Source organism: Balaenoptera ricei, chromosome 1 (genome assembly GCF_028023285.1).
Source record: "Balaenoptera ricei isolate mBalRic1 chromosome 1, mBalRic1.hap2, whole genome shotgun sequence".
In the NCBI taxonomy this organism is placed as follows: domain Eukaryota; kingdom Metazoa; phylum Chordata; class Mammalia; order Artiodactyla; family Balaenopteridae; genus Balaenoptera; species Balaenoptera ricei.
The window spans coordinates 113,881,163-113,909,132 of record NC_082639.1 but is presented as its reverse complement, the minus strand read 5'-3'; the positions used below and the strand labels follow the sequence as shown (position 1 = coordinate 113,909,132).

The window sequence follows — 27,970 nt, the reverse complement described above, 5'->3', positions numbered from 1 at the left end:
AGGGAAAACGAGTTTCGCGAGATTTGGTAGCGGCAGGCCACTGGCCCGCAACTTCCAGCTGGTATCGCGAGATTTGGCAGGCGGAGGAGGAGCTGTCGCGGGCAGCCGTCTCGCAGCTATGGCGGCCGAGCAGGGCCGGCGGCGGTGGCGGCTGCGGCTACGGCCGGAGTCGGCAGTGGTGGCGGTAGCGGTAGGTGGCGGGGATCTGTGACCGGGAGCCGCCCCCTGTCCCGAGCACCATGAGCCAAGGCACCCCCACAGGGGAGAGCAGCGAGCCCGAAGCAAAGGTCCTCCACACTAAGCGGCTTTACCGGTGAGAGGGGCCGGGGCGTGAGTGCAGTCGCCAAGGGAAGTGGGGGGACCGCGAGGGGCGGGGCCTCCCGGGCGGGCGGGCTCTGGTGCCGGGCTGGGGTGCGGGCGAGGGAGGGGGGGTGCAATTTTGGAGGGCGCAGAGGGGGCGGGGCCCCGTAACCCGGGATTGAGCTGAAAGAAGAAGGAATTGGGTGGGTGGGAGGTTGGGAGGGAAGCACGTGGAGGGATACCTTCCGCAGTGAGCTTGGAGCGGGCACCGAGCTTTGCGGATTTGGGGTAAGAAGGTGGGAATTGGGGACTGCAGGGGTTGGGAAGGTGAGGGTGGGGTCACATATGGGAGAAAAACCCGGAAGGGAATGGTGCTTAGAACCCTGTAAGGACTTACAGGGAAGAGCCCTGGACTGAAATCAAGAGAGCCAGGTTCAGCTCCTTGCTTTGCCATTCTCTCACAGTTTAACCTTGGGCCTCAGTTTTCTCATCCTTAAAAGGAGAGATTTGGATTTGATAGGTTTTGAGGTCCCTTATGGCTCTAAGTTTTGGGAATCGGAATGAAAAGAAAGAGGCTGGAAGACTATTTGTGTTGGACTGGAAGGGCGGTGAAGGACTTTGAGTCCAGAATGTTCTTAGGTCATAGGAGCCCATTTCAGGGCACCTGGGGACTCCTGAGTTCTGCCTTCCTTCCAGCCTCATGACTACAGTCTCTTGCCAGGCAACTTCCATTCCTGGTTTCTGATTTCCACAGTGCCACTCACACTCCTCAACGTCTTCAGCCTTTCAGCCCTCTGTTGGGAACAGGCCAGTATGAGCTCTTCCCATCCTGAGTGAGCTCCTCCTGCCCCGAGTCGAGGATTTTTTGTGTGGGGCAACTGAAACATGGGCTCTTGAACTGGATCAAAATAGGTTGAAGCATAGAGACCAACTTGAGTTTTCTGCTTTCTAATAGGGAGTAGGGTTTGGGGTTTTCATTCGGCTCAGGCTCTATAGAACCAGAGGTGTTTGCATGAGAAGACCAGCTTCAGAGCCACGGGCCTCATCTTGACAGTGAAAGAGTCAAGAACATGTTGTCTTTTCCACCCTTGAGTAGGCATCCTGCCTGCTCTGGCTTCCTAAGCCAGAAGGCAGAGGGGAGTATAGGCTGATCCAAAAATAGAAAAGTGATCCAATCTGTCAGCCCCTGGGCGCTCACTGTGGGCTGCCCCAAGCAGTCTCCAGGTGGGTGAGCAGTTGGCTGGGATGGCACGTGTGCCTTGTCATGCTGCCGAGTGTCAGTGCTGCCTGTCAGACAGAGCGTGGGCAGTGCTGGCAAGATTCCTTACTTGTCTCCAGCTTTTGGAAATGGCTCTGGTCATCCTTGTGATCATTCACAAATCTTGTTTTTTCTCAAGCCACTGCCCTCACAGAACTGACTGACTTAAGCTAATATGTTTGCATGTGTGGCTTACATGTGTGCACGTGGGTATCTCTGCTGGTAATTGTGTGTTGTTGGCTTTGGGCAGGATGGAAATTTGAGGCAGCAGATCTCTTTTTATTATGTATTATAGCAGTGTTGATTGGTGGGAAGAACTGGGGGAGGAAGGTCTGATTTCTCGGCCCAAGGTAAATATGTTGTTAGACTATGTAACTGTCATCCGACCTTCAGTAAATTTGGGAAATTCCCACAGTCTGTTTACAGAAAAGAAATTCTGAAATGTTTTAAGCCCCTCAGAAAAGGCAGCTGGAAAAGAGATGCTGGAAGGGACACAAGCACCAGTTAATTAGGCCAATTTTAACTGTTTTTTTTAAAACATATTTTTCTTTTTTAACACTGTTCTAGGCCTAGGATTACAATAGTGAATGAGACACAAGACTGGTTTTTGTAGTTTTTGTTCTAAAGGAGATTACAATTTAGTGGAGGAGCTTAGGGTCTGATGGGAAATGTAGAAGAAAGTGCGGAAACCTCTCAGGTTTAAGAGTTTGCAATTAGAACTTCCTTGAGTAGTGGTTACTAACCTTTTTGAATTGAGAATCTAAGGAAAGCTCTGGGGCCTGTCCATAAAAATACACACACAGCCTCCTTACATCTGTGCATGGCACTGAAGTTAAAAGCCCTTTCCTGGGGACTAAGCTGGCATATCACTGATGGCTGCCTGGTGCTGCCCTTGGCATTGAGGGCCAGGATGGCTGAAAGGGCTTGGCTTCCATCTCTAGGCAGCCCAGGAGGTGTTTGGAGAAATGCTGGGCTCTTAAGATTGCCTGTGAGAAGGCCTTGATTACCATCCCACCCACTCAGCTGGGTGTTGGTGGTCACTTCGCCCTGTACAGGACAGCTTTTAGTGGTGTACCACCTGAGCCACCACAAGATGCTAGCCTCCTGTGGCCCACTTTCCCCGGCCCAGGAGCATGTTTCAGTATTCTGAAACAATTTTGGACTGTTTTAGGAATCATCACTCCCTGTTTTTTGGTTGTTTTGTGTCCAGAGCTGTGCCTGATTCACCTGTTCTCACAGCTGCTGTCTGTCCTCTGGGTTTTACCCTTCCAGAGATGATACTTACCTAGGCACCTCTTGGCCATCCATTGTAGAGTTTCCTTGAACTTTTCTCTTAGGGTCTGGAATATCTTCCTCAGGATGAAGACTAATATTTTTTGGTACTTACTGTGTACAAGGCCCTGTTACAAGTGCTTTATATATTAGCTAATTTAACCCTCACAAAGTAGATGATGATATTAACCCCATTTTATAGATGAGAGAACTGACACATAAGGAAGTTAGGTTTTTTTTAAGGTTTTTTTTTTTTGGCTGCATTGGGTCTTAGCTGCGGCATGCGGGATCTTCGTTGAGGCATGCGGGATCTTTCATTGCGGCATGCGGGCTTCTCTCTAGTTGTGGCGTGTGGATTTTTTCTCTCTAGTTGTGGTGCACGAGCTCCAGGGCACGTGGGCTCTGTAGTTTGCAGCATGCGGGCTCTTTAGTTGAGGCACGCAGGCTTAGTTGCCCCGCGGCATGTGGGATCTTAGTTCCCCAACCAGGGATCGAACCCACGTCCCCTGCATTGGAAGGCAGATTCTTTACCACTGGACCACCAGGGAAGTCCCGGAAGTTAGATTTTTTTACCCAGGACCACATAGCTGGTAAGAAGTAGAGCTAGGATTTGAACCCAGGCTGTCTGGTTCCAGAGCCTACACTTTATATTAAAGAAACAGTTCCTTCAGCAGGATCCAGGAGACCTTATAACTAAGCAGTTTAGGGACACCCTCCCCCTTTCTCTTACCCCATTATTCCAAAGCAGAATTTTATATTAGGAATGCCTTTCCTTTATGTCAGAGATAATAAGCCTTTGCATAATAATAATTTATTCATTCCACCAATATTTATTGAATGCCTACTGTATATCAGTGCTGTATATAAATTATTTATTATTTCATTTAATCCTCACAACAGCCCTTTGAGGTAACTGCTATTATTTCCATTTTTATGGATGTGGTAACTAAGGCTTAAAGAGGTAGGTAATTTTTTTTTTTTTAAATAAATGTATTTATTTATTTATTTATTTTTGGCTGTGTTGGGTCTTCGTTGCTGCGCGTGGGCTTTCTCTGGTTGCGGCGAGTGGGGGCTGCTCTTCATTGCGGTGCGTGGGCTTCTCATTGTGGTGGCTTCTCTTGTTGTGGAGCACGGGCTCTGGGCGCGCGGGCTTCAGTAGTTGTGGCTCGCAGGATCTAGAGGGCAGTCTCAGTAGTTGTGGTGCACGGGCTTAGTTGCTCCGCGGCATATGGGATCTTCCTGGACCAGGGCTCGAACCCGTGTTCACTGCATTGGCAGGCGGATTCTTAACCACTGCGCCACCAGGGAAGCCCGAGGTAGGTAATTTTGCCCAAAGTTATAGAGTTAGTAAGACACAGCCAGGTTCAAACCCTAGATGTTTTGCCTGGCATCACAGCCTATGCTCTTTCCATTGAGAGAGTCTACCTTCCCATATCACAGAGTTTCTCTACCTTGACACTGTTGACAGTTGGGGCCAGGGTAGTTATGGTGGTAGACTGTCCCATGTATTGTGGGGTGTCTAGCAGCACACAGTAAGTGCCAATAGCAGTGCCTCTTCTTCCCCTCCCCCAGGTAGTGACAATCAAAAATGTCTTCAGCATTGCCAGATGTCTCCTGAGGGAACTGCTGTATCAGGATGGAGACTGTGTTCATCTTGTTTTGTACGGAGCTCAGTCTGCAGCCATTTGGTTTCTCCACCCCAAATTCTTTAGCTTTTCCTCTGTGATCAGTGTTCCAGCATCATAGGTGGACCATACACATGGCTCAGGGGCTCTTTGCCTATGTTTCCCTGCAGGGCCGTGGTGGAGGCTGTGCATCGACTTGACCTCATCCTTTGCAACAAAACCGCTTACCAAGAAGTGTTCAAACCAGAGAACATTAGCCTGAGGAACAAGTAAGCTGAGACTCTAAACCACACATTCTTACAGTTTCTTTATTCCTTTCCACCTGAAACCCTGTCACATATAGACACGTGTTCTCTTTTATCTCCTGACCTCATGGTACAATAATAGGGTATGACGTCTCTGGCCCTCCTAAGAGGGAGAGGGGATCCCTCACTCTCTGCAGCTTCTACATCTAACACCATTAGAATGGTGTTTGAGTTGGAGGAGTTGGCCATACTGCATAATGAAGGAAAGAAAGAGGAGATGCAGAGGCAGAGTAAAAAGGAGAGAAAGGTGCAGGGAAAGAAATGAAGATTATTAAAATTCTTATTGCTCCTGCCTCTGTCTTTTGGGGCTCCCACTGCCTTCCAGGACTGCTGTTGTCTTGGGTCCTACTGACTGACCCTGGATGTCTATTGGGAGGCACAGAGATTTGTCAGTCAGGGTGTTGGCAAATGCCTTCTTGTCCTCAGTTCTTGTGTCCCTCACCAAGGGATGGGCAGTCCCTCTCATGCACTCCTCTACACCCTCCCAGGCTGCGTGAGCTCTGCGTAAAGCTTATGTTCCTGCACCCGGTGGACTATGGGAGGAAGGCTGAGGAGCTGCTGTGGAGAAAGGTGTACTACGAAGTTATCCAGCTTATCAAGACTAACAAAAAGGTAAGGGGAGGTCAAGATCTTGGCAAGACGTTTGTCTAAAGAGGGGAAGCTAAGGAAGAAAAGGACAGCTAGGCAAGTGGGCCAGAGTATGGTTGTAGATAGGGAAACCAAGGAAGAGATAGCAGAAAGGGAGGGAGTCATATGGAATTAGGATCAGGGAAGGAGGGGAGCCTGATCCCAGATGGGGAGACCAGAGAAGTAGATCTAAGGGTATAGGGGTAACTTGTGAGTGAGAGGAGATGTGGATAATGTTCCAGAGCCAAGAAGATAAGTTTATTTCTTCAGGGAGATGAATATGATTAGGGATGGGGGAGCAGAACTCTGATCTTGTTGCTTAGCTAGCCCCTTCCCTTTCCCAATCTCCAGCATATCCACAGCCGGAGCACCTTGGAATGTGCCTACAGGACACACCTGGTCGCTGGTATTGGCTTCTACCAGCATCTCCTTCTTTATATCCAGTCCCACTACCAGCTAGAACTGCAGTGCTGCATCGACTGGACTCATGTCACCGACCCCCTCATAGGTCAGTGAAACCTGAAAGGTGGGCTCAAGGAGCAAGTTCATATGCTTCTACTTCTGGCCTTCTTATCCCTCAGGATCCATGTACCTTGTGACCCAGCCAGGCAGAGAGGATTCTAGAAGACCTACAAATGCTTCATGAAATTTGGATTTATCCAAACAAGCGTATGACTTGGGGTAAAGAGCTTAAGGAAAGAGAGAGAGAGAGACCTCTTCAGTCTGGGATTGTAGACCGATGGGGAGTCGGGGAGGGAATAGAATGATCTAGAGTAGGTCTGGCACTGGAAGATGTTATTAATAGCATTTTTTTTCTTCCAGTTGAATTTGGCTGGCATTTCTTTTAACTTTAGAGATTGTTTCCTAGTATTTGATGAAAGTATTAAAGTTTTTAGAAACGTTGGGGAAATCATGGACATTCTTTCAAGATAGTGCAAATCTCTTTTTGGCCTTCTGAGGTACTGGCAGCTATGGTGGTTTTCTCTTCAGTTCAGCTGTCCTTTAGAGCTCCTTCCCTCTTCCTCCAACTCGCCTTGCTCTCTATACCCCCTACCCTCCCCCAGCCCCATGCCCCTTCCCTCACCAGGACAAAGACATTCTGGGTCAGAGATGGAGGTTGTGTCTGCACCCCTATGTGGCAGCATTCTCTGGTCAGAAGCAGAGCACTGTATTTTGTACATTTAAAAACATTTAAAAACAAAACAATGGAGAATTCCCTGGCGGTCCAGTGGTTAGGACTTGGCACTCTCACTGCTGGGACCCCGGGTTCAGTCCCTGTTTGGGGAACTAAAATCCTGCAAGATGCGCGGCGCAGCCAAAAACAAAACAAAACAAAATAACATTAATCCAAGGCAACATTTATAGGTGTTATACCAGATTGCCAGAGGGGTCCATAGCTTAAACAAAGATTAAGAACCCTTATTTCAAAGGGTCAGTTCCCCAAACCACTTTAGTTTTTCTCCTTATTGATATTTCTTATTCAGCCAACTCAGCGATGTCTCTATAAAAAATATTAGGAAGGGCTGCTCAGAATGGGAGCTACACACCCAGGAGAGTGGCTGCAAAGTGGAGTGGACAGGAGGGTAGTCTCTGTAGCCAGGCTGCCAGTGGAATCCTGGCTCTGTCACTTACCTGCTGTGCAACTTTGATTTCTTTAACTGTAAAATGGAAGTAACGAGAGTAACTACCTCATGCGGTTGCTTTGAGGATTACTTAAGTTGATATTTTAATACACTTAGAACAGTACCTGGCACATGGGAAAACTGCCTGCCAAGTAGCTGAAACTCTCTGAAGTTACAAGGCTGCCTGGGTGAAGGGAGAGGAGAGAGCCCATGCGTATTTGGCTCTGGCCACCACCAGTCCTCAGGTCAGGCAAGATAACCTCATTTCCCTCATGGATAGACTCTCCGTAGGCTGCCTTCTCTGTGGACCTCCCACCAGGCAGAAGCCAGGAGCATTTACCTTGGCCTCATTCAAATGCCATTCTTCCTGGGCAAGTTTCCCATCTTTACCCAAACCTTTTACCTTTAGGTGGGGAGCTGCTACCCAAGGCACCCACAACTGTACTGACACTTGAGCCTCACCTCTTCTTTCTAAAAGCCTTCCTATGATGACCTTTCACATGACCTTCCCCCAGGGAGCTGTCCTAGGTTGAGGACCATAGCCCATCTGTTCTAGTTCCTTTCTGTCTTGTGAATGACTCCTGCCTATGAGTTTCTGTGCCCCTGCCTCTGTCTACCTGTGAGCATGTGTCTCTATCTGTGTCCTGGATGGGTGTCTTCTCTGCCCCATAAGGCCGTGTTCTAAAACTAGCCCTGGATTCTTTATCTGCTTTCTCCACCTAGGAAAGGTGTTTCCCCATAGATAAGGACAGAGGAATGGGCTTATAAACATCTCTCTCTCTCTTTCTCTTTCTCAGGATGCAAGAAGCCAGTGTCTGCCTCAGGGAAGGAGATGGATTGGGCACAGATGGCATGCCACCGATGTCTAGTGTACCTGGGGGATTTGTGTAAGAATCCGAACCTTTCATTTTTCTCTGTTTTGGGCTACAGGACAGGCTCCAACTGCTCTTGTTGGTACCACCCTTTACGTGATTGGAGAGCAGGAGGAGCAGTTTGGCCTCTGATAACTTTTTCCCTCCAGTCTGTTTACAGCGTTTCCTTCTTTTCACTGTTCGTGCATGAGTCAAAAAGGATGGTGAATACACGAAGAAGGAAAATGTCACTGCACTTTAAGAAAGTCAGGGTGATAACCTGGTTTCATTGGTGGGTTAGGAGGATTTTAATTTGATGTCTTTCTCCTTTGGGGTTTTCTCTTCATGGATTCCTAGAGGAATTGCAGTTAGACCTCAGGGAGGACTTACCTGCCTGAAATATGTTTCTCAGAATGGAAAAGTACTCTCTTGCTTTATGGCCCCTGGGTCTCTATTCCTGATAGACAAAGGTTCTGTCATTAGGCTGCTGGTGTGTGGCTGTCAGATGCATTATCCTTTATTGATCTGAGGCTAGTCTCCCTGCCTCCATCCCACTCCTGGACCCTTTATAGGCAGGGGGCACAGAGAGAATCAGCTGTTTCACAGTAGATTGACCAAGTGTCATTAGTAGTGTCTTCTCTCTAGAACTGAGCAGTTGAATTCCAGAACCAAATATCAGAAGTCTTTTCAAGCATTTATATATGCTGCAGCCCCTTCATTGGGAAGAGATAATCAAGAAGAGCCTCTTTACTTTACAAACACTAAATATTCTTTACATTTTGGACCTACCAGCAAGGAAGAGAGAGTTGAACAATTTGCCCATAGTCATGCAGACTTAAGACTGTGCCAGAGACCCAAGCAGCCTGCCTTCTAGCTCAGGTATCTTCCTCCCGGGCTCTTACTACAGTTCTCCAGAGTAGACTCCCAGATGAGGGGAGGTTTTTCTGAAACACGGAATCATTGTATTTCTTTTCCTCCTCTCCCTCCTGCAGCACGATATCAGAATGAATTAGCTGGCGTAGACACTGAGCTGCTAGCTGAGAGATTTTACTACCAAGCCCTGTCAGTGGCTCCCCAGATTGGTAAGTGGACCCCCCCCACTGGGGCCTCCCAACCCAGCAGCATTTTCCAAGAGGAAGACAATGTTGAGATGGCAGGCAGGCCATACTCACTTCCCCCTAGGTCCTTCCCACCCACTCTCAATTCTTTCATACTTCACCTTGGTTCTGCATTCTGCCCCTTGTAACACACTCAGAAGATGGTGGAAGGAGAAGAGAAATGGGAAAGTCTTGAACTAAGAAGGAAGGAGGCAGAAGAAGAGGGAGAGGGAAGATGGCTTCCCTGGCCCTGAGGTTTCTGTAGAAAGAGGAGACTGTACTTCAGCTGCCCCCACAGAATCACAGTGAGGGAAGGGATAAGGCTCCATTACAGGGAAAGATGGGGGTTAGCATGTAGGAAGGAGAACTCAGAGGTGAGAGACTGAGCTGGGATAGAGGAGAGGGCTCCATGGAGCTCAGTCAGCATTGGAAGAGGCACAGCTGCTGCTGAAGGAATGGCACCCATCAGTGCTGAAATCCCTGGCGGTCCAGGTGGGCTTAGACTGATAGGAAGTGAGTCTAGAATAGATAACGCCCTGGAGGAGCAAGATTAAGCCGCTGATCACCTGAGACACCAGTGTCGCCTGCAGACCCACTGTTCTCCCCATGAGTTCGCTGATGCTTAACGTGGGTTGGGCCTTGCAGCTTTCGGTGAGTATTATGGCTACAGACTGTGTGACTTCTCTTTCTCTCCAGGAATGCCCTTCAACCAGCTGGGCACCCTTGCCGGCAGCAAGTACTATAATGTGGAAGCCATGTATTGCTACCTGCGCTGGTGAGTATTTGCCAGCTCTTTCCCCAGCCCTACTTTCATGTCTGCACAATTCCTGCTTTGTTTTCTCTCTTCCCTTTCTCCCTTTTCTAGCTCCTGGGTGAGATAGATAGGAGAATGCTAAGATTGAGGGGGTCCCTTCTCTCAGGGGCATCCTGACGCAGCCATGCTGCTTTTCACACAGCCACCTGGACTTGTAGATACTTGGGCAGCTGAAGTAGCTGTCTGCTATCATGAAAAATAACAGGATTGCTGCCTTTCTGAAGAAGGAAATAAATTTGATATAGTTGATAAAATGGTACCAAAGTAACCTCTGACAAGAACTTCAGAACTGTAGAGCTTCAGTGTCTTGAGGTGACAGAGATGACAACATGGGGGGGACAAGTTTAACAGGGTGGATCACTGCTTCCCTGGATCTCACACTTAGCTCTTAGAATGAAAAAACAATTTTTTCAGGGCACCCAAAGTTGATTAGGCTTAGGTTACTAAGTCACCATAACCAAACGCACATGAGACTGATAGGTAAATGAGAATGCCATTGGTTAAGTTTTAGTGAGACATAAACTGCCAGGAAACTCACTGTTGCCACCTAATCAGGGCCAAAGTCTACTTGAGAAGCCAAATCTATCTCAGAAGAAGTTATTTAGTGAATTGGGCTTCAAAGCCTAAAGGGAATAAGGGTGGTCTTCATAGCTTAAATGGTCAGCTACTAAGGTGTAAAGTAAAATAACCTAATTCTGCCTTCCTGGTCAAGGAAACCTGTTTCCTGTATCAACAAATATTTGCCCTGTTCCTTTAGTAGATCACTACAGACTGGCCTCCCATCACCTGTATTCATTTTTTTTTTTAATTGAAATATAGTTGATTTACAATGTTGTGTTAATTTCTGCTGTGCAGCCAAGTGATTCAGCTATACGTATATATACATTCTCCTTTATATTCTTTTCCATTATGGTTTATCACAGGATACTGAATATAGTTCCCTGTGCTATACAGTAGGACCTTGTTGTTTATCCATTCTATATGTATATAATAGGTTGCATCTGCTAACCCCAAACTCCCACTCCATCCCTCCTCCACCCCCACTTCCCCCTTGGCAACCACAAGTCTGTTTTCTATGTCTGTGAGACTTTCTGTTTCGTAGATAAGCTCATTTGTGTCATATTTTGATTCCACATATAAGTGATATCATATGGTATTTGTCTTTCTCTGACTTACTTCACTTAGTATGATAATCTCTAGTTCCATCCATGTTGCTGCAGACGACACTATTTCATTCTTTTTTATGGCTGAGTAATATTCCATTGTGTATATATATGTATCACATCTTTATCCATTCATCTGTAAATGGACATTTAGGTTGTTTCCATGTCTTGGCTGTTAAAAATAGTGCTGCTATGAACATAGGGGTGCATGTATCTTTTTGAATTATAGTTTTGTCTGGATATATGCCTGGGAGTGGGATTGCTGGATCATATGGCAACTCTATTTTTAGTTTTTTGAGGAACCTCCATACTGTTTTCCATAGCGGCTGCACCAATTTACATTCCCACCAATAGTGTAGGAGGGTTCCCTTTTCTCCACACCCTGTCCAGCCTTTGTTATTTGTGTATTCATTCTTGAATATGATTACCAGGTTTATAACCTCCCATTGCATCTTTCCCATTCCTTGTGTGCCTTCTGGGGAATGCCCCCCTTACTTGTCCTGGATCCCTCATCACATTCATAATCATGATTTAGGGTGAATCACTTTCAAAGAGAGCCAAGCACATCCAGGTTTGGGAGGTGCCAAATAACGTCCTCCTCTACTATGCGTAAACAATTATATTTCATGGTTTGTGGGTTAGGCATTTGGCTAGGGCTCAGTTTGGCAGTTCTCCTCCTGGTGGCGTTGTCTAGGGTCAGTCAGTGGTATTCGGCTGATTTGGGGGTCTGATATGTCTGGAGGGTTGGTTCATCTGGACCCCTCTCCCTCTCCATATAGTCTCAGGGCCTCTCCATGTGGTATCTTCCTCAGGGTAGATGGACTTCTTACATAGTGGCTCAGGGCTCCAACAGCAAATAATGACCCAAGAAACTTGGAAGTAGGGTCTGCCAGTCTCTTAAGGCCTGGGCCTGGCAACTGGTGGAGTCACTCCTACAGCATTCTCTTGGTCAAAGCAGTTGCATAGTCGTTGTCTCCCACCCTCACCCCCTGCCAAGATTTAAGGGGAGGTGACACAGAACCCACTTCTCAGTGGAAGGAGTATCAAAGAATTTGTAGCTATATTCACCACTGACGTGTATTTCTTCTATCACTGCTTTTTGTAATTAAAAGACGTTTCAAAAAACAAGACATTTTTTAAAAAGTATAGCATGCTGTTAAGTTCATAGGCTTTGTGGTAAGACAGACTTGGGTTGGAGACTCAGCTCTACTATGTTTTAGCTATGTGACCATTGTTTTATTGATTGATCGATTGCCGCGTTGGGTCTTCGTTGCCTCGTGTGGGCTTTTCTCTAGTTGTGGTGAGCGGGGGCTACTCTTTGTTGCAGTGCACGGGCTTCTCATTGCGGTGGCTTCTCTTGTTGGGGAGCACGAGCTCTAGGCACCCGGGCTTCAGTAGTTGTGGCACACGGGCTCAGTAGTTGTGGCTTGTGGGCTCTAGAGCGCAGACTCAGTAGTTGTAGCGCACGGGCTTAGTTGCTCCACGGCATGTGGGATCTTCCCAGACCAGGGCTCGAACCCATGTACCCTGCATTGGCAGGCGGATTCTTAACCACTGCGCCACCAGGGAAGTCCGCTATGTGACCTTTGCATTATACTTGATCTCTCAGGCTTTATTTCCTCATCTGTAAATGTGCACAATAGTAGGGTACAGTGCCTGACACAGAGTGGGGTGCTCAGTACATATTTGCATTTGAATGAATGTCGTGAGGATTAACTGAAGTAGTGTATGTAAATATCCTTGCACATAGTAAATGCTTGTTAAATGCTACCTATTAAGTGCTGTGTGCTTTAAGAAAGATGAAGGATAGTGTATTTCAGGGATGGTAACTAAGTTAAGTTTGTAACATTGAGTGGGATTAATTGTCCCATTTTTGGATACAGAGGAGATGCAGACGTCATCATTACTCTGATTAATCTGGAAGTTGTATGTGTGTATTTTATTAGGAAAGATAGCTTTCACCCTGAGTACATACATGGAAGGGGAGGCTGGGGGCAGCCTGTATTGACTAGAAACAGTGCTCCCTAAATCCCTGGAAGACTGACATTTCCCCTCTCCACCTCTGCCTCTGCCAAGACTCAGTAGCTCACCTCTGTCTCCTTCAGCATCCAGTCGGAAGTGTCCTTTGAGGGGGCCTATGGGAACCTCAAGCGGCTGTATGACAAGGCAGCCAAAATGTACCACCAGCTGAAGAAGTGCGAGACTCGGAAGCTCTCTCCCAGCAAGAAGCGGTGAGTGGGGCCTGTGGGAAGAGGGGGTCTTTCTGCAGTTGGTGCAGTAGGACCGTAGGGACTCTGGAGCTGTTCACCATTTACCTTGGGCTCCTCTCATTTCAGATGTAAAGACATTAAGAGGTTGCTGGTGAACTTTATGTATCTGCAAAGCCTCCTGCAGCCCAAAAGCAGGTGAGTGGAAGAGAGTGTGAGCAAGAACTGTGTCCTGTGAGCCCCATCCACGATGGCTTCTTTATGGCAGGGGACTTGAAGAGGAGGGAGTGGGCTGGTGAATTCTGCCTTTTGATTGGAAATTCTTTAGCTGGTTAGTCCTTTCTTGGCATCCCTCACTGTCTCACCCTAGATTCTGTGCCCATTCTCTGGGTGGCTTACCCGCTGGCACAGTGGGTGCTTACTAGATGTTGAAGGAATGGCCGAATGGGAAGCCTGCCCACATCCCTTCCACTGCGTGTCTGCCCTTCCCGTGTTATTCTGTTTGCTTTGGAGACCAGCCAGCGCTGATTCCCCCTGCTCCTCTTTCTGAAGTCTCCCCTAAGGATCCTGTGGTCTTTTTTCTGAATCCTGTATTCCCAACTCTTTTTGCCTGCCCCGGCCCCCATCACTGACCTCCCCTGTTATCCTGCCCTTCCATAGCTCTGTGGACTCAGAGCTGACATCACTTTGCCAGTCAGTCCTGGAGGACTTCAACCTCTGTCTCTTCTACCTGCCCTCCTCACCCAACCTCAGCCTGGCCAGTGAGGATGAGGAGGAGTATGAGAGTGGATATGCTTTCCTCCCGGACCTTCTCATCTTTCAAATGGTCATCATCTGCCTTATGGGTGTGCACAGCTTGAAGAGAGCAGGTAACTCTCCCTCTGTCCCTCATTTCTCCCCGACTGGCTTCTGGGATCCTCACTACCCTTTTCTGCAGCTCCTTATCCATAAACTTGCTTCCACAAGCAGTCCCTTCACTACCTGTGTCGCTGCCTGGCTGTGGGAGAGAGGGGCAAGGAACCCTGCCCTAAAGAAGCTCCTAGTGAATGAACAAAGGCAACAGCGTATTCCCACCCCCTCCGCCCCCCTGCACCCACAAACACACGTACCCTTGGCCAGGACCCAGGCCGACACAGTGGTTGAGATGCTTAGCTGATGATCCAGATGGAATTCAGACTTGCTGGGGGTGGGGGCAGCTAGGCAGTTCTGGAAACCTTTCTGCCGGAGGTGTATGTAGAGCAAAGTTGGATGGAAGGGAGGGAGAGGCAGGGCTGGGTGCGAAGATGCTTGGGGCATATGGGGAGACGCTTGCGTGAAGGCATCAAAGCCAGGGAGGATGAGATGGGACAAGAGCATCCATGAGCTTACATGAGGAAGCAGGATGAGCTGGCACATTCCACATTACAGGATGAGAGTGAAGAGACCTGAGAAGTCTTTTTTTACCTTAGAGGAAGTTTTCAGAGGTAGTTGGACCCTTGGAAGGGTTGAGAACAGGTGAGGTGAGGTTGGAATTAATGGAGCCTACTCCTCTTCAGGGCCCTGGGCCCCTAATGCTGGCTTTCCTGGTTTTAGGATCCAAGCAGTACAGTGCAGCCATTGCCTTCACCCTGGCCCTCTTCTCCCACCTTGTCAATCATGTCAACATACGGCTGCAAGCTGAGCTGGAAGAGGGCGAGAATCCTGTCCCGGCATTCCAGAGTGATGGCACAGGTGCAGGCACGGGGGAGGTTGTGACTGTGGAAAGGTTAGCATGGGGCGTGGGGATCGTGGGAGGGGAACACAGGTGTGGCAGGGGAGGTGCTGTCAAAGAGCACCTGCCAGTGTCCTCGTTCCGGTTTGTCCCTAGGCCCCACCTGACCATCCTCTTTCCACAGATGAACCAGAGTCCAAGGAACCCTTGGAGAAGGAGGAGGAGCCGGGTCCTGAGCCTCCTCCTGCAGCATCTCAAGATGGCGAGGTCAGAAAGAGCCGGAAGTTCTCCCGCCTCTCCTGCCTCCGCCGCCGGCGCCACCCACCCAAAGCTGGTGATGACAGTGACCTGAGTGAAGGCTTTGACTCAGACTCGAGCCATGACTCAGCCCGGGCCAGTGAGGGCTCAGATAGTGGCTCCGACAAGAGCCTTGAAGGTGGGGGAACGGCCTTTGATGCCGAGACAGATTCAGAAATGAACAGCCAAGAGTCCCGATCAGACCTGGAAGATATGGAGGACGAGGAAGGGACACGGTCCCCAGCCCTGGAGCCACCTCGGGCCAGGTCAGAGGCTCCTGAATCCCTCAACGGCCCACTGGGCACCAGTGAGGCCAGCATTGCCAGCAATCTACAAGCCATGTCCACCCAGATGTTCCAGACTAAACGCTGCTTCCGACTGGCCCCCACCTTCAGCAACCTGCTCCTCCAGCCCACCACCGAAGCTCCCACCTTGGCCAACCGCAGGCCCTGTGTCAATGGGGATGTGGACAAGCCCTCAGAACCAGGTACTTGGGCCTCTCTTCATCATCTTGCTCTGGCCTTCACCTCCATACCATCGGCATTCATCTGAGAGGGGCCGCTTTTTTCTCTGTTTGAGTACCTCACATCCCCACCCTCACTGCCTTGCTTTTGGCTTCTGCCTGTAGTGTGGCCTGGCGTTTTTTTCCTGGGAATCCCCTCTGCTGCTCACTTCCTTATTCTCAGCTCCCAGCTGATTTCGTGGTCTTATTCTCCTCCCACTGCCACCTTGCTCCGTGGGTTTGGGGCTTTTCTCCCCACACAGCACTGCAGCTGTAACTCCCTCCCGTGCCATCCCAGGTCCTACCAGGGCTCCTGGAAGCTAGAAAAACCAGCACCCACCAGGGCAGGTGGATTAGAATGAGACTTTTCTCCTGAGGGTCTTCCCCTGAGGTGCAAAGGGCGCACCTGGTCAGCAGCAGCAGTGAACATTCGCGGCATCTACTCTATGCCAAGCACTAAGTTGGATTTTCTGGGGGGTCTTATCTAATTTTCACAGCAGCCTTGTGGTGGAAGAGTTATCATCCGTATTCTACATTCTCTTCTTTACCTCCAAGCTTCTGTGCACAGTGCTCTTTTGGTCTGGAACGTACTTTTCCTCCCTTGCCCCGAGCCTATTGCTTGGCTAATTCTCACTCTAGATTTTAGCTTAAAAGTCACTTGGTCTGGGATTCCTCCAAGGGTAGGCTTCTCGTGAGCTCCTGTAGACTCTGCACCTCGGCAACTTCCAGCCTTTTCCCACTCAAGTGACATTGTCCGTTGACTTGGCTGTCCGTCCACTGCAATACCACGAGCCTCTTGAGGGCAGGGCAGTCCATGTTTTGTCTGTCGCTGTATCTTCATTACCTAACACAGTGCTTGGCACATGGTTGGGACTTAGAATGAACAAAAGAAATGAGGAAGCTGATGCTCAGAGTTGGAGTGTGAACTACTTAGTGTTCTAACCTGCAGACTTGGAGAGCTAGGAGTTGGAAGTAGTTCTTTTAATTCTGTACCCCTTTTCTCCCCACCTGTAGCTCACTTCTGTCTGCCCTGCCTTTTGCACAGTATAGGCACATCATAAATATCAGTTGAGTGAGTAGCTGTAGACCTCACAAATTAGCTCGTTTGTTTTTTTTTTTTAATTTATTTATTTTATTTATTTATTTTTGGCTGCGTTGGGTCTTCGTTGCTGTGCACGGGCTTTCTCTAGTTGCGGTGAGCAGGGGCTACTCTTTCGTTGTAGTGCATGGGCTTCTCATTGCGGTGGCTTCTCTTGCTGCAGAGCATGGGCTCTGGGGCACGCGGGCTTCAGTAGTTGGGGCACGTGGGCTCTAGAGCGCAGGCTCAGTAGTTGTGGCGCATGGGCTTAGCTGCTCCGCGGCATGTGGGATCTTCCTGGACCAGGGCTCGAACCCATGTCCCCTGCATTGGCAGGTGGATTCTTAACCACTGCACCACCAGGGAAGCCCCTTAGCTCGTATTTTAAAAGGCACCAGGTTCTTGGCTTAAAAGCAACCAGTTAGTGGGCCTAGAAAAGTTAGGCAGGGGCCTGATTCCTCTCACATCAGAATTCTTCAGAAGAGTCCAAGCAGGTTGGGGCATGCTCCCCCCACGGAGCCGAAGCCTGTTGCCATGTGCCTACTAGTCGCTCATCCTGGTTCTCTGTCACCCACCCCCAGCCTCTGAAGAGGGCTCTGAGTCGGAGGGAAGTGAGTCTAGTGGGCGCTCCTGTCGGAATGAGCGCAGCATCCAGGAGAAGTTGCAAGTCCTGATGGCTGAAGGCCTGCTTCCTGCTGTGAAAGTCTTCCTGGACTGGCTACGGACTAACCCCGACCTCATCATTGTGTGTGCGCAGGTGTGTCACTCCACTCCCACTGCTCTCCGTCAGGTCCCAAGGTGTTAGGGGAGGGCGCCAGCCAGGATGGGGTGTGGGAATCCCCTCAGGTGGGCTGGTCAAGACAAAAGTTATTGTCAGGCACCTGCTCTGTGCTGGCTCCGTATGCTTTTTACGGGCCAAGGATTAGGCATGACCTTTGCCCTCACAGAGCCTGTGGCCTGGGCTGGGATACAAATTTTGTGGACTGGGAAAATGAGAGCACTGCTTATTCTGCTTTGTGTCCCCAACGCCAGGCATAATGCCTGCCATTATGAGTAATGTCTATGACAGTGTGTGTTCAAGGGCTAACCTGGATAGGTGAACACCGGAGTCCAGAGAAAGGAGAGAGCACTGAGTAGTGACAAGAGAGATGAGACTGGGAAGTGACAGGATGTTCAGACAAGGTGCAGGTGTTGTGAGCAGGGAAACGGCTTAAAGAGAGTCCCGTAGCTGGAGCGAGTGGTGTCAGAGGCGGGCTGCCATGGAGACTGGTTGCCGTGATTGTGACCTTTTCCTTCCTTTCTCAGGTTCAGAGTCTTAATCTTGAGCCTCCGGTGCCCTGAGGCTTTTCTTCAGTGTTGCTTTATTCCAGTAGCACACCTGCCTGCTGTGGAAGACCCTTTTCCCTGCAGGTCGCCCTCTTCCCGAGATGAGGGAGTTTAGGTCAGGGCCAGGCACAACCTTGGGCATGTGCTTGTGCCTGATGACAGCTAGTTAGTCATTGTTAGTCATCGAGGGCGGTGTGGTGAAGATGGGGGTGCAGGTCACATCCCCAGAGAGGTGGCCCAGTGTGGGCACGTGGAGGGCTGAAAGGAAAAGTTTGTGCTAGACAGGGAGAAGCTTCCTCCAACGCTCTAGCTTTTTCCACTACCAAGATCCAGAGGGTTTCTCCTGTGGTTTCACGCCTTCCCTTTTCATGAAGCCTTCAGCGGTTGATGAAGTTCAGTGAGGCTTCATGGTCCCCTTCTTCATTCCTGCCTGTTTTCCAAGTCCTCCGTGAGCCCCCCTTGGCCTCTTTTGTTAATTTTTCTCCCAAACGCTTCTAGGCCTGTGACCATAGCCCCAGACCCCCCAGATATAGTGCTTTTCTTGTTCACTGCCAGCCTCCAGCACTGCCCCAGCTGAAGCCTTCCTCTTCTCTCTCTCCCTCAAGAGCTCTCAAAGTCTGTGGAACCGCCTGTCTGTGTTGCTTAATCTGTTGCCAGCTGCTGGCGAACTCCAAGAGTCTGGTGAGTGAGTCCCTGGCACTGTCCTCCCTCTCTCTCTCCCTCACTGGCCCCACAAAGCCCGCCTCCCCCTTCCTGGTAACCTGGCCCTTAGGGTAAGGAGGTTAATGGGATTCACTGCCTAGCCTCCCTAACACACAGCAGTCATTGTGGTCTGGCCCTCTCTGGTTTCCTGCCCCAACACTGCCCCACTGTGGGCAGGTGGCCTGGTCCACCAGGGAGTGTGCTCCCTGGGGAAGGCAGTGGAGTGGCAAGAGCAGAGTGAGGGGAGCCTGTGAGCCAGCCCCAGTCACTGGTGTGGCACCGATGCCTTCCTCATTGAGAATTGACCTTGACCTTCAGAGCCCATCTGTCTGGTTCATCCCCTCCTGCCACCTTCCAGCTGGAAATCACCTTCTCCTACCTCTGGACTCACCCAAGGGCAATCCATTCCTTCTTCCAGAGTTCCTCCTCTCACATCCATCCTAGTGTGATTGTGCCTCTGTCAGGGGGCCGTCCCAGTCTGAGCGGTCCTCTAACCCTCCCAGCTCTGGTCTCCTAAAGCTCTGCCTGACGGCCCTGTGCACCCATCTCCCCTTTCCTCCCCCCACCACTCCCCACCTTGTGTCCGAGGAGTATGTCCTGCCTCCCAGCCTCTGAGGAAGGACTGTGTCCCTCTGACTGGGGGCTCCCACAGGGCAGGTGGTCTCACGTGTCCTCTTTCTCCCCAGGCCTGGTCCTGTGTCCTGAGGTCCAGGATCTTCTTGAAGGTTGTGAACTGCCTGACCTCCCGTCTAGCTTGCTGCTCCCAGAGGACATGGCACTTCGCAACCTGCCTCCCCTCCGGGCTGCCCACAGACGCTTTAACTTTGAAACGGATCGGCTCTTGCTCAGCACCTCAGAAGAGGTGAGGATATCATTTCTCACGCCACAAGCTCTGTTGTTCATCAGACTCAGTAGCAAAGCAGGGGCTCAGGGCTGGAGGGGGCAGGCAGGCACCCCTTCCATCCGGACAGGGAGCATGTCCCTGGGGCTGCAGCTGTGAGTCCTTTTTCACTCGGTGAACCGTTTGGACTTCCTTTCCTTCTTGGCAGGATGTCCTTCCACAGGTCTGCTGTTGGTAGTGTCTCCCTTTGTAGAACAAGCCTCCTTCCCCTTTCTCCACCTTTTGGAGAGGACAAAACAAGTAAATTATTAGGGCTTTGAAATCTCTATTGGTCTCTTTTCTCTTCTGAGCCCAGCCTCCTCTAAGCTGACCAGCAAACAGTCAGAAAGTTGGAGCTGGAAGGGAATGTGCTACCCATTTAGTCCAGTGACTTTCACCCTTGAATCTGTGTCAGCACATGGGCCGTCTTGGGGGCAGCAAAGGGAAGCCAAGAGGACAGGCGTCCCAGCCCCCGTCCCCAACACAAACACACGCACACACACAAACACACACACACACACACCACCCCCACCCCCGCGTTGGTTCCTCCTTCTCCAGCTTGGCTTGATAGTCTGTTTTATATTTTAGCATTCTAGATAAGATTTTTGTTTGATGGGGAAAGAAGGGTTTTGCTGACCAAAAACATAAGTTGGAAATGGTGATCTAGTTTGTCCTTTCATTTTACACGTTAGGATCTGAGACCCAGAGAAAGATGGCATAAGAACCCAGGTCTTGTCACTCCCAGCCCGTGTCCTTGTCTCTTTCTTCTCAGCCCTGAGTCCTGCTTCTCTAGTCCTTCTGGGAGTTTCCTCGCCCTACTTGCTCACTCCTTTTCCAGTAGCTAGAGGCCCTGGGCCTCGGCGCTCCTCTTTTCCGCCCCACAGACCACAGGCCTTACGAGGGAGCCCATGTTGCTGAGTTGGCTGGGCTGGCAGGGACGGCGGAGGGGAGGAGCCGGGGGCCAGCGGGCCTGGAGGGCCCTGCTCAGCCAGGCCGCCTCCCATGTCTCCTCACAGACGGTCGTGCGCATCTGCTGCATCCGCAGCTTTGGCCACTTCGTTGCCCGCCTGCAAGGCAGCATCCTGCAGTTCAACCCAGAGGTTGGCATCTTCGTCAGCATCACCCAGTCTGAGCAGGAGAGCCTGCTGCAGCAGGCCCAGGCCCAGTTCCGCATGGTGAGTCAGGCCTCCCCTCCCTGTCTGCTCCGCTCCCATGGGCTCACCGAGAAACCCAGGGTCAGAGGCTCAGACACACTGGTGGCCCTCGACTGAAGAACCTGGGCATTGGGGCCAGGGAGACTGAGCCTGGGGAGGGAACTGAGGGCTGATAGGGAGTGAGAGTTGCCTTGAGCAGGGGCAGCCTGGCACCGGGCCTGTATGTAGACTGACTGGGGATTGAGGGCCATCTCTGTCACCTCCTAGTCTGAATTGAGCAAGTCACTTAACCTTGCTAATTCTGTTTCCTCATCGGTTACACAGGAATAGTTGAATCAGCTTTATGGGGTTGCCGTGACTGTGGGATGATAGTGAATGGCAGGCGCTTTGCACTTTGCGTTATGGAGTGTGTGCTGTGGAGTATGTGCGCTCAGCAAAATGCTCCTTTCCCTTCCCTTTTCGAGGGATGAAGACTGAGGAATGGAGGGATCCTGGCATCAGACACCATGCAGGAACCCTCCCATCCCACAGAAGCCCCAGAGAGTAGGAGGTGGCCTGTGTTACCTCTTTTCCAGTCAGTCATTCATTCCACAAATATTTAATGAGAATCTGCTTTGTGCCAGACCCGTCAGTATCCTAGGCATGAGGGTTACAGCAGCAAACAAGACAGGCCTTTCTCTTGTGAGGCTAATACTTTGTGAGCAACACTGTGGGTTCTTTAGTGGGGCCTGCACAACCCTGGGCGTGTTGTCCTCCCCAAGCTAAGTGGCACCAGTACATGTGGGGGGGTGGTGTCTGGCGCGGGAAGCACGGCCCACGTGTCTTGGCAAGCCCAGGGGTTCTTCTTCATCTCAAGCCAGTCTCCTCCCTCATGTTCTTCCTTTCCCCAGCCCCAGGCTCCCCGACCTCTGAGCACCCCCTTCCTGTGGATGGGAAGGGGCACAGTCTCCCCAGAAACCCCCCTCCTTGCTGCCTTAAAAGCAAGCACGTTTTGTTAAAAACTAACCTTTTGTGTTAAGACTTTCATTGCTGTTGCGTAGGGGAAAACACAGGGGGTTACAAAAATAGTTATGGGAAAGTCACACAGCTTCAAAAAATGTTAGAGTGTTTGCAGGCATTTCCTCTGGCCTAAAGCTCCCAAAGACGACTCCTGGAGGCACGGAATACTTGAAAGCCCCTCTGGTGTGGTGCTAGACACCACAGGCCACGGTGGACCCAGGCCACACTGCCTGCTAGGACTGCCTCCTGCTCTGCCTGAGTCACGTTTCCACCCCAAGGGGTTTATCCCCTGGCAGCAGCAGCGTGGTCCTTGTCATATTGCTATCTCCCATCATTTATCGAGAGTTTTGCATGTGCAAAGCTGCTTTGCATGTGACATCTCATTTAACCCTGTAACAGCCCTGTGAGGTGGGTGCTTGCAGCCTCATTTTATAGACGAGGAAGCTCAGAATGACAAAGGAGGAGGTATCAGTGGCAGAGCCGGGGCTCTGGAATTGGAAAGACCAGGCTCTTGTCCTTGTTCTAAGCTGCTGTGGGAGCTTAGCTTCTCTGCAAGCCAGGCGGGGCGCTGCTCCTACTCTCTGGGCTCTAGTGTCTGCCTGGTTTAGGGACCCCTGTTTCCCAGTGGGTCTGGTCTTCTGCCTCCCTTTTTTGCTTTCTCTACCAGAGTTTCTCGAAGGGGACACTCCGCAGGCGGGTAAGAGGTGGACACTTCATAACCATAGTATAATTATCAAAACTAAGAAGTTAGGATTGGTACAATTGTGTTAACTATAGACTTTATTCAGATTTCACTAGTTTTCCTGTAAATGTCTATTTTCTTTTTCAGAATCCCACATTACATTTGATTGTTTTAATGTCTCCTCAGTCTTTCCATGTCTTTTTTTTTTTTTTTTTTAATATTTATTTATTTATTTGGTTGCGCCGGGTCTTAGTTGAGTCAGGCGAGCTCCTTAGTTGTGGCATGCGTGTGGGATCTAGTTCCCTGACCAGGGATCGAACCCAGGCCCCCTGCATTGGGAGCCCAGAGTCTTAACCACCGTGTCACCAGGGAAGTCCCTTTCCTTGTCTTTTATAATCTTGACAGTTCTAAGGAGTATTGTTCAGTTGTTTTGTAGAATGTTCCTCACTTGGCTTTGTCTGGTGTCTTATGATTAGGATGAGATTATACATTCCAGATTAATATTTTAAAGCATCACTCTGATGATGCCAGTTTGCTTGTCAAAAAGCCTTCAGTGGCTCCCCATGTCTTTTAGAATAAGTCTCCATCTTTAGACCAAGGAATTTGGACTTCATCTAGAAGACAAAGGAAAACCATCACAGGACTTTTAGTCAGGGCCATGGTGGACAGCAGATGGTTTTTGAAAGATTGCCTTGGTTGTAGGCAGAGAGAATGAATTGGGCTGGAGGCAGAGACCAAAAAGAAGGTGCTTATAATAGTCAAGGTGGGAGGTACTGGCTTAGACCAGGGTTGCACGTTGAAGATGGAGGGATGCAGAGGGATGTGAATGATTTTTTAGGAGGTACAGTTGACAGGACTGGGAGGCTGATAACTTCTGGGGCTGAAAGAGAGGGAAAAGTCAAAGCCAGCTAGCTTTCTGACTTGGCAGATGGTGGTTTACTTAGCAAGCTGGGGAACACTAGAGGATGAGAAGCAGGTTCTGAGAAGCAGGTTGGGCTGTCAAGTAGGCATTTGGGTATGTACGTCTGGAACTCAGGAGTGGTCAGGTCTGGGCGGAAGCTGCAGATTTTGGAAGAAGTTGGCAAGTGGATGATGATAGAAAGCGAAGGGGTGCATGGATGGTATCCCCTGGGAGGGAGGACAGATTGAGAGGAGCAGAGGTGGAACCCTGAGATGCAGACAGGTGCCATCCCCTCCCTCTCTCCCCGGGAGGCGTGAGCTTCTGTGGGCTGCTAATGGAACGTGTTCAGATGACACAGGAGGGATATTTTTTCTCCCACGCCTCCCTTCCCCTCACTTAGCAGGAGAGATAGAGAGCTGACTTTATATGAGGCCGTACCTATTTCAGACCCCAGGAATCCCTTTTGGTCTTCTTGATCACTGGAGAAAGGAATATTCCCCCAGCTGCTTGTCCCAAGCTTAGCACCTGGTATTCTCCCCTTGTAGGCACAGGAGGAAGCTCGGCGGAACAGGCTAATGAGAGACATGGCCCAGCTACGACTTCAGGTAAGAAGTTGGGGCCCCGCGCTCCTGTTCCTATGAGGCCATTCGTCGAAGGGGTCCCTTGTTCCCACTGGCAGCAGGAGGAGCCCCATAAGAGCCACCTTGGGTACCATTCTTCCCCTGCCCAGGCTGCACGCAGCTCCACCCACTCTGCCTTCTCTCAACAGCTCGAGGTCTCTCAGCTGGAAGGGAGCCTGCAGCAGCCCAAGGCCCAGTCAGCAATGTCTCCCTACCTCGTCCCCGACACCCAAGCCCTTTGCCACCACCTCCCTGTCATCCGCCAGCTGGCCACCAGTGGCCGCTTCATTGTCATCATCCCAAGGACAGGTAAGTATATTGGAGAGGTGGGGGCAGAGAGTGTGGCTAAAAGAGAATCTGGCTTGGGATTGAGAGACTCTTACTTGGGGCCCAGTTTACACACAGTGGCCTTGGTCAAGTCCTGCCACCTCTCTGAACTTCAGTCATTTCATCTGCGAAGTGGGCATGACAATCCCTGTTAAACCCTGACTCACAAGATGGTTGGGAGAAACAGATGAGAAAATCTAAGTGAAAGCAATTGGTAAGTTGCCAAATACGTTGTTGGCAGAAGGTCAGTCTTTGAAAGAACTTCAGGATTCCTGTAGGAGCTACGGTCCCTTTTCCTGCAGTGTGTCCTGGAGTGAGTGCAGATGCTTCTACAGAGCCCCATGTCACGACAGCCTGAGCTCATCTGTTTTGTCGTTCCCCCACCCGCATCTTGCCCGCCAGTGATCGATGGCCTGGATTTGCTGAAGAAGGAACACCCCGGGGCCCGGGATGGGATCCGATACCTGGAGGCAGAGTTTAAAAAAGGGAACAGGTGAGTGCAGGCCTGGCTGGACCTGTGCTGAGCCCAGACAACAAATGCGTGTGTTCCTCGTGTAAGACACGTGGTCCCTGCTCACAGTTGGCTCACTGCCTGGTGAGGGAGGCCGAAGACATAATTAGAAGTCAGGGTCTTAGGTGCTGAAATAGACAGCGATTGGAGGAGCCAGGAGCCCTGTTGGGGAACAGTGACCTGCTGTCCATCTACCTCTGGGGCAAACATGAGATCACTGTGACCGGGGAGAGGGGAACAAGCCCCCACCTCCAAGCTGTGGACTCCTTTGCAAGAGGTTCTCCTGCTTTAGGTGATCAGGTTGACCAGGGTGGGAGTGCCTTCATTGGTGCTGCCCAGGGGCTTCCCATGGGGCTGGGGGGACAGATGGCAGTGTATAGGTGCTCAGCCCAGCACAGGCCCTTCCTTCTGGCCTTTGGGGCCAGAAAAGGACTAGACACTGGGTATAAGGAAGAGGGAGAAAGCTCCCTGCTCTCTGCTGGCTGGTCTACCCCTCCTCTGGATCTGCCCTTGCCTGGTCAGAAAGCTGCACAAAGCCTGCTTGTTTGGACCTTGTCTCCAGAAGCACTGACTTGAAAAGCATCTGCTGCTTCTCCCCTCCCAGCTCCTCTCCAGGGAGGAACCAAAGAATTGACGTTATCAGGAGGAAAAGCAAGCTGGGCTCAGCAGCTAGGAAGCCACTTCAAAATGACTCCAAACAGACCTGTGATGTGGGAGACGTGCCCCCCCCCCATAAAACTGGGTCCCCTGCGCCACAATGGCCCGCTTTGTCCCCTGCCCCCAACCTTCACACTCTCGTCTCCTTTGCAGGTACATTCGCTGCCAGAAAGAGGTGGGGAAGAGCTTTGAGCGGCATAAGCTGAAGAGGCAGGATGCAGATGCCTGGTAAAATTTCAGCCGCCACCCCTAGAACCTCAGATAGGCTGCCTACCTTGCTTCTCTGTGGGCACTCCCCAGGACAGAGGGACAGGGCCGGAGAATTCTGTAACAGGCAGCAGGGCCAGCGCGGGGCCAGGCTCCTTCTGCCAGAGGCCTCCTGCAGGTCTCACCTTAGATGGAGTGAGAAGGTGCTCCAGCATCTGAGCCCCCGTGGCCCTGAGATCCTTGGGCTCAGCTTCCTCACTCATTGAACCTTTGCCCAGTCCCTGTAACATGTCCTCCAGGGCCAGCTTCCAGGACCCACTGCTCTGGGCTGCCTGGCTTCTCTCGCTCTCTCCTGGTGCCCTCCTCACCCCCAGCTCCCCCTGTGCCCTGGAGATCTGGTGTTCAGGCTGTGCTAATGCTGGGGCTTGGCCCGCCTTCCCCCTGCTCCCACCAGGACGCTCTATAAGATCCTGGACAGCTGCAAACAGCTGACTCTGGCCCAGGGGGCAGGTGAGGAGGACCCGAGTGGCATGGTGACCATCATCACAGGCCTTCCACTGGACAACCCCAGCACGCTTTCAGGCCCTATGCAGGTGGGTCACGGGGTGATGTTTGGCAGAGTGTGGAATGGGGAAGAGGTACCGGAGTCGACTCCCTCAGACCAGACAGCTGCCCTTTTCCTCTTCCATCACCCCTTCCCCAGCCCCTCAACGGCTTGTCCCAGAGTTTGGGAGGTCAGGCCCTCCTCCATTTGTCCTCCCCCCAATTCTACAGGCAGCCTTGCAGGCCGCTGCACATGCCAGTGTGGACATCAAGAATGTTCTGGACTTCTACAAGCAGTGGAAGGAGATTGGTTGAGACCGACCCCCAGGCCCTGCAGCGGGGCTGACTCCAGATCTCTCCTGCCCTCCCTGGCAGCCAGGACCACCACCTGTAGTCACCCCACCACACGCAGACTCACGCACGCACACAGGAAGGAAGCCCAGCTGCACACAGGCTGCAGGGAGGGCCCAGGAGCCAGCTGGGAGGGGGGCGTCCCCCTGTTGCCAAGACAACGTCAGGAAAGCAAGGAAAGTGCTTGGAGCAGGAGAGGCCTGTGGGCCCCTAGCCAGCCTTCCTGCCTCAGCCCCCCTGCTTTCCCCAGGGGCAGGTGGCAGGCACGGGTGTCTGCGTTTCGTTGGAGTGGTTCCTGGACCTCTGAGGGGAAGGGACAGCAGAAGGGGCCCTTCTTCCTCACAGACGCAGGGTGGTTGGTGCCAGGAGTTTGGGCCCTCTGGGCCTGGGGGTAGAGTTGGGTAACACCAGGTGTCTGGGTGGTTCTCTGCAGACCCTTCTTCTCCTCGAGGACCACCCATCCCCCTCTCATCTCCCTTTGCAGGGGCTGGGCAGCTCTGGAGCCTTGGGGACTCTTAAGGAAGAGGGGCCTGGAGCTGCCTGCACCAATAGCAGGGCAGGGCTTAGATCCCCTCCTCCTGCTGCAGGGGCTGCACACCCATTGCCCCACTTCTGTTTTCTGTCTCCCTTCGTCTAGCTTCCAGGGCAGGGAGCAGGCCCACGACGGCTGCAGGCAGTCTGGCCTATGTGCCAATGAGGGCTTCTGTGCCCACCAGCCCCATGGTCACTGCACTTTGTGCTCTGGGCTGCTGTGCTGGGACAGAGTGGGATGCCAGTAAGAGGAGAGGGGGGTGAAGTTTGAGGCCACAACCCCCCTTACTATCTAGGGAGGGGCCTGTGTTCGGATGGACAGCAGAAAGGAGAGGCCCCTTGAAGCTGCCCGGCCAGGGACCCTCTGCCCTGATGGGCTTCCCTACTTCTGTCCTTCCCCGGGACTAAAGGCCTGGAGGAGCTGAGCATGGGGCTAGCTTCTGGAGTGTTGAGGTGAATGTGAGAGCGGAGATCATGAATAGCTCAGGGCAGTGAGTGGAGCAGCAAGAGTGGGGCTGAGTGTGGGAGGCTTTGGCCAGGATTGCCTCGGCCCCTCCCCCTCAGGCTGCACATACAGCTCGGGCTGGGGGTTGAGGGTCGGGGATCTCAGCTCTGCTGTTCCCCACCCCAGCGCTAGCCTAGCTTCCCAGACTGTTCTCGGAGGAGAACAGGCTTCCTGCCTTCTTCCTCTAAGACAGCAAGTCTGGGACAACCTGGGGGGAGTGGGATCACCCCCACTTCCAGTCCCTGGCAGAGACTGAGACTAAAGCATCACTTAATAAAGACCCCCAGAAGCCCACTCCCTGTCTCCTGGTGCCTTTCTGTACAATTTTATTGGGACATTGGAGATTACATGCTGAAATGGCAGTTT

At 51.3% G+C, this 27,970-nt stretch overlaps 1 protein-coding gene across 2 annotated transcripts; it reads left to right on the top strand.

The window, feature by feature from the left end:
• Window positions 1-86: 86 nt before the first annotated feature.
• SMG5 (SMG5 nonsense mediated mRNA decay factor) lies at window positions 87-27,898 on the top strand. Of its 2 annotated transcripts, none has more exons than XM_059933838.1 (22): window positions 87-313; window positions 4,626-4,724; window positions 5,249-5,372; window positions 5,739-5,895; window positions 7,807-7,896; window positions 8,853-8,942; window positions 9,654-9,732; window positions 13,040-13,165; window positions 13,271-13,339; window positions 13,802-14,010; window positions 14,714-14,851; window positions 15,016-15,615; window positions 17,290-17,465; window positions 18,640-18,715; window positions 19,423-19,598; window positions 20,633-20,791; window positions 23,898-23,957; window positions 24,122-24,281; window positions 24,702-24,792; window positions 25,621-25,695; window positions 26,129-26,267; window positions 26,449-27,898. In XM_059933838.1, the coding sequence occupies exons 1-22, from the start codon at window positions 240-242 to the stop codon at window positions 26,530-26,532; spliced, it is 3,051 nt and encodes a 1,016-aa protein (XP_059789821.1). In that variant the 5' UTR covers window positions 87-239; the 3' UTR covers window positions 26,533-27,898. The 2 variants fall into 2 exon arrangements, with proteins under 2 accessions (XP_059789821.1, XP_059789831.1); XM_059933848.1 differs by lacking the exon at window positions 87-313 and adding an exon at window positions 529-588.
• The last annotated feature ends 72 nt before the right edge of the window (window positions 27,899-27,970 follow it).

Bases quoted from the DNA above. Each gene is read 5' to 3' on its own strand.
- SMG5 (XM_059933838.1), top strand. From the start codon at position 240: ATGAGCCAAGGCACCCCCACAGGGGAGAGCAGCGAGCCCGAAGCAAAG. The intron at 14,011-14,713 runs GTAACTCTCCCT...TCCTGGTTTTAG, and splicing joins GCACAGCTTGAAGAGAGCAG to GATCCAAGCAGTACAGTGCA. The intron at 19,599-20,632 runs GTGAGGATATCA...GTCTCCTCACAG, and splicing joins TGCTCAGCACCTCAGAAGAG to ACGGTCGTGCGCATCTGCTG.